At 40.3% G+C, this 6094-nt stretch overlaps 1 protein-coding gene across 5 annotated transcripts in view; it reads left to right on the forward strand.

The window, feature by feature from the left end:
• The first annotated feature begins 1583 nt into the window (after window positions 1–1583).
• Window positions 1584–6094, forward strand: part of LOC138969382 (uncharacterized) — a 36704-nt gene continuing 32193 nt past the window's right edge. For 4 of the 5 annotated variants that reach the window (XR_011456448.1, XR_011456446.1, XR_011456447.1 and 1 more), the window contains exons 1-2: window positions 1584–1869; window positions 4505–4609. Coding sequence is in view for 2 of the 5 variants with exons in the window: in XM_070342154.1 (XP_070198255.1) it covers window positions 4515–4609 (95 nt within the window). In the remaining 3 variants the exon portion in view is untranslated. Of the gene's footprint in view, window positions 1870–2128; window positions 2148–4504; window positions 4610–6094 lie in introns of those variants that run through there. The other variant, XM_070342155.1, reaches the window with a different exon arrangement.

Consider the following 6094-nt stretch of genomic DNA (forward strand, 5'->3'; position numbering starts at 1 on the left):
GAACGGTGCATGTCATGCCTACTGACCGCGTGGGCGTGTCAGTGCGTGTTTTTACGTGCGCGCGTGTTTGTACGTGCGCGTGTTCGCACGCATGTGTGTGCGTGCGTGATTGCAACTTATTATATCCAGTAATCGCAAATAGTAAGATCACACACACAAACACAATGACACACAAACATACACACATTCATATTGACGTCGTCTTGGAATTTTGGCGTATTTGAGAGAAAATTTCTATATGGAGAATGAATAACTTCTAAAGCACAAAAACTGGTTTTTTTAAATCGCCAAGAATCGAGTTACGCCAGAATTCCACGACGACATCAATATGTAGTTTTTCGGCCAGTAGGGTTTCGGTCAGGAGGGTTTCGGCCAGTAGGGTTCGGCCAGTAGGGTTTCGGCCAGTAGGGTTCGGCCAGTAGGGTTTCGGCCAGTAGGGTTTCGGCTAGAGGCATGTAACCCTTGGAACAGTGTATGCACGCTATGATTGTAATACTACACAAAACCATCACAGATACCTTCCTACCTGTATAAACTAGTGTGTTAACCACCGTCGATCTGTCTAGACTTATACATGTTACAGTAAATTCATCAAACCAGTCAATTTGTAAATTCACTCCGTAAATTTACCAATTTACTGAAAAATTCAGGAAATTTACTGAGTTTGACACCCAGGAAATTTACAAATTTACTGAAAATTTCAGTAAATTTACAAATTTACTGGTTTGATGAATTTACTGTAACATACATAAATATAAAACTGGACTGGGTGGCCGAGTGGTAACGCACTTGCGCTCGGAAGCGAGAGGTTGCGAGTTCGACCCTGGGTGAGGGCGTTAGCAATGTTCTCCCCCCTTTCCTAACCTAGGTGGTGGGTTCAAGTGCTAGTCTTTCGGATGAGACGAAAAACTTTCGTGTACACTACATTGGGGTGTGCACGTTAAAGATCCCACGATTGACAAAAGGGTCTTTCCTGGCAAAATTGTATAGGTATAGATAAAAAAAAAGTCCACCAAAATACCCGTGTGACTTGGAATATGAAAAGTAGGATATGCGCCGAAATGGCTGCGGCGATCTGCTGGTCGATGTGAATGCGTGATGTATTGTGTAAAAAATTCCATCTCACACGGCATAAATAGATCCCTGCGCCTTGAGTCCGAGTCTGGAGATACGCGCGCGATATAAGACTTTATGATAATAATAATATTAAAACGGCCCTCCGGCTTCCACCTGGACACATACTCAATTCAAAAGCATCAGCCTGGCAGCTTTCTGTACATGGTGCAATTTTTATGTTGAACTAATTTCATGGCTGACACCCATGCACATCTGCGAAATTAATCCCCGCTCTTCACAGAGAGAAGCCAGGTATGTGTCCATGTTAAAGGATCATTTATGCTATTATCCTATGTAAAAGCCTGGAATGTCGGATCTGGAGTGATGGGCCCGATCGTTTTCACGAGAAGGAACGTTTCTTTAACTGTGTCACCGAACAAACCCAATGGAGGAACTTAAATGCTTGAGAAAGACAAGGGGCAAACCCATTCCATAATTATAGCACGGCACAAACAAATATTCAGTTGGGTTCCGGTTAGGCTTTGACCCAACGTGCACGCCTTTTCCTCGTTCGCTGTGTGCTGCTTTTCTCGTAAACAGTCTTTACATTCCTCATTCAGAATCACGATTTGACACTTTTCATGAAAAAGAAAAAAAACCGGTTTTCCAAGTCGGACTCCTCTCCTACACTAATAGTGGGGAATTTGAAAAACCCCGGATGCTGGGATGATAAAGACCAACGTAATCATTTCCTTTCATTACTAGTCAGTTGGTGCACAGCACGTCGTCCGTGAAGAGACCCAACGGCAGACAGTAAGTATTTTCACGTGTTGATTGTTAAAATATTAAGCTTATGTATTTGATGTTATGTTAAATAGTATGTTTTTACTCATAGTTAAATATGTAAATCACGGAGAGCATATATTACTGTGGTTGGCACTATATAAGCTGTCATTACTATTGTTATTATTTTTATTATTATTATTATTCTGACCTGTTGCATAGCAAATAAACTTATTCTGAAACTGTTCATTATTACAGTGGATAGACCCAATAGAAGACGGAAAGCAGTCTGACCTGCTGCTTTGTTCGTAAGCAAGCTTATTCTTAAGTAAGCAAGCTTATGCTGACCTGTTGCTTAGTAAGTAAGCTTATTCCTAACTGTTGCTGGGTAAATGATCTTAAATTGACCCGTTGCTCTGCAGTAAGTAAGCAAGCTTATCTGAACTGTTGCTTGGTAAATGATCTTAAATTGACCCCTTGCTTAGCAAGTAAAGTAAGCAAGCTTATTCTGAACTGTTGTTTTAACTTACGTAAGCTTGTTCTGACCGGTTACTCAGTTAGTCGCCTTAGTGAGTAAGCTTATTCCCGGCGGACCTGTTGCTTAGTAAGTACGTACGCTTATTCTGACTTGCTGCTTTGTTAGTAAGCCTAAGTAAGTTTACCCTGACCTATTGCTTTGTGAGTAAGTAAGCTTAGTCTGAACTGTTGCTTAATAAAAAAAAACATAAGCTTGTTTTGACCTGTTGCTTTCTTAGTGGGTCTAAGTAAGCTTACTCTGACCTATTACTTCGTAAGTAACGTTATTCTGAACTATTGCTGGATAATTACGTACAAGCTTTTCTTTGTCTGTTGCTTTGTAAGTAAGTAAGCGATCTCTGACCCGTGCCTTGGTAGCGTCCTCATGATCGTTACAACTGAGACGGCGGTACACTAAACCCGCCCGAGTAAAGTCAGAACTAGTGTTCCTCTGCGTGTTCATTTTATTATTTTTTCTTTCCTTCTTTTTGCATTATGGTCAAGTTTTGACGACATCGTTTTTCCTGTAGACTAGGAATCGATACGAGGGTGATGGTATGCCCGCGCGCGTTAGTGTGTGTGTGTGTGTGTGTGTGTGTGTGTGTGTGTGTGTGTGTGTTTTGTCTGTTTTCCTTTTGCATGTTTTTTCCTTCTTATTTTTTTTATCTCTACTTTTTTCTCTCTCTGTGTCTCCTTGATTTTAAATGATATTGATACAAAGGTTTTTAAGTACATTTGAATTCACATTATTTTTTTTTATTAAAGGCACAGTAAGCCTCCCGTAAACCATCACAGATACTGTCAGGCTTTTACACACAGTAGAAACACCCTTCCATATGAACGCTCACAGAACGGGAACATACTAGGTGCCCTACGTAAAGAGCGAGCAATTTCCAAAGAATTAATTTTGCGGATTGTCTCTTCACACAATCGGACTGTGGTGCGTTTTGGCGCTAGACTTTTAAAATCTAAATAATAAATGGACAACTTGTTACACAAGCATTCTTAAATCATAAAAGAATTCTTTTTTCATCAAGACAAGATCAGTACAATTCGAAGTTTTGAAAGTTTAAAAAAAGAAAAGCCCAGAAGCAGGGTCACGCAAGGTCGTGGTTCTCGTTGCAGACGACGGTTTATGCCTATCGCCAGTTCCTCTGAACAGTCAAAAGCCAGAGTTCTTGTGAACCACAGCCGTTTGTTTCGTGCATAGTCAGAGGTACATAATAACGTGCTATTGCAGATAGGCTCACAGCGAATTACAAACTGACGACTACATTGTGAAAAAGGGAAACTGGATCACACGGGTTCACGATGGCTCAGGGGTAAGATAAACCACGCAAAAATAAATTCTTTGAATGAAAATTGCTCGTTCTTTACGTAGGGCCCCTAGGATGTTCTCAGGCGGTGGGTGTTCAAATGAAAGGGTGTTTGTACTGTGTGTAAAAGCCTGACAGTATTTGTGATGGTTTACGGGAGGCTTACTGTGCCTTTAATCATATCCCGCCACGAAACGTTTAGTAAGATTAGGTGAGCACTTGTTGTAAGCTTTAAAAATGTTGCTTTCCTTTGTGATGTCACATGAGTGGATATCAGTGATGAGTAAATACTGGGCCTAGGAGGCTACGTCGGTGTTCCCATGTCAATTGTGCAAAATAAACGATGACCAGCAAAACCAACCATGTAATCACGTGACTCTCGGTGATTCCCCGAGCGACAAAGCGAGCTACATGTACTACTCAATGACTAGAGTTCCGGTAATCTCTGTGTGAAGTTTCCTCTTCTTGTGCTTGCCTTTTTTCTATCTTTTTTAGGTTGGTATAGGCTTTTGTCATAATCGGTGCATTCGTACTGTATAACCCGCAGTCTCCTTATAGATCTGCCATGCCTACGCCAGGGATCTTCGATCCTCGATAGTACTGAGGTGCGAGTCCAGCGAGTTCGTCCTACTGACATATAAAAATCAAGGTAAAAAAGCTACGTGGCTAAAAGACTTGAAGGCACAAAGAACTTGAGAACATTTGTAAAATAAAAAGGGAGATAAACCGCAACTGAAAAGTGAAATCAACTTGAACTTATAATTTCCTAAACTTTTTGTCAAAAGTCGTTGTACATGTACCTTCGTCAGATCGTGGTGTGGTCACGTTTGCAGGTGTGAAAAGATGGCGGAGCAGTCTCGGCCAGCTTTGAAAAATGGCGACTCACGAGGGTCGGGGTACCAGGACGACGTGACAGATGGCCCCGAGACTGATGAACGGTAATCGCACGAGCAATCACTGTCGCCCCGCACCCCCCACTCTTTTCTTCGAATTTTGCACAGTTTCAATATTTGACGGACTGTTTTGCTTGGGCCTAAGAAACGAGAGGGATCCGACAGTGTGTGTGTGTGTGCAGCGTTTCCTATTTAAACTACGGGATACATGTGTATTTATGAACAATAACATGCGAATTCTTGTGGAACTTTATCCCCGGCCAGTTCGACCAATGCTTTTTTTGGCGTCATGACCGTTCCTAAAAAAAAAAAACAAGTCGCGTAAGGCGAAAATACAACATTTAGTCAAGTAGCTGTCGAACTCACAGAATGAAACTGATACTGGAAAAATTTGGAAAAAGATAACTAAAATCAAACACAGGTATAAACTCCCGGAAAAACCTTTGATAGTTGACAATAAACTCACCACAAACAACCTTGAAAAAGCTGAGCTTTTGGCAGCAACTTTTGCCAGGGCCAGTCAGACCGAACACCTTGAAGCAGACAGACGGGAATACAGAGAAGAACACCAAAAGACTTACACTCACCCAGCTGAAGATAACACCCTACCAATAAACCATCCTCTTACCAAAAAGGAGCTAAAGAAAGCAATAAAAAGCATAAAGACAGGAAACAAGTCCACTGGCAAAGATCCAATTTCATATAAAATGATACAACATTTCCCTGACTGCCTCCTTGACATACTGCTTAAGTTTTTCCAATCCTGTTATGAAAGCAACACAATTCCCAAGGCGTGGAAAGAAGCGCTGGTGATAGCAATTCCAAAAGACGGAAAACCAAAGCAGTTAGCATCTAGTTACAGGCCCATATCTATCACGCCCCATATTGGCAAAATCTATGAACGAATCATCAAGAATAGGCTGGAACACTACTTAGAGAAACATGGCATCATCCCCATGACGTCATCAAAGACATCTATCGAAAAAAAGGAAAATAACATCTGGGGATATCATATTCAAGTTCAAGTTCAAGTTTTATTAGTCCATAACCCATGGGGGCATTTTGAACAATAAATACAATCAATACAATCATGATATATGCTAATATAATAAATACATAAAAAAATAAAAAAATAAAAAATTTATGAAAAACTGTTACAAATTCTATTAATAAAGTCCAAAATATTCTTTAGCAATTTCTTTTTCTTAGTAGCAAACAACTTTTTTAAATTTAAGTGCATTAGGTTTTTTCCAATAATAAGGTGGTAACAACTCAGCTCTTTCTTCTTTGAAAAAATCACAGACAAATAAATAATGGAATTCATCACCTATGTCATGCGATACACATTTGAGGAACTCTGGTGTGAAGTTTCATGAAGATCGGTTCAGTAGTTATATCGGAACCGCTTTATACACACACACACACACACACATAAATTATATATATATATACATACAACCACGACCCTCGTCTCGATTCCCCGTCCATGTTAAAACATTTAGTAAAAACTTGACTAAATGTAAAAAAAGG

This window comes from Littorina saxatilis, linkage group LG6 (genome assembly GCF_037325665.1).
Source record: "Littorina saxatilis isolate snail1 linkage group LG6, US_GU_Lsax_2.0, whole genome shotgun sequence".
NCBI lineage: Eukaryota > Metazoa > Mollusca > Gastropoda > Littorinimorpha > Littorinidae > Littorina > Littorina saxatilis.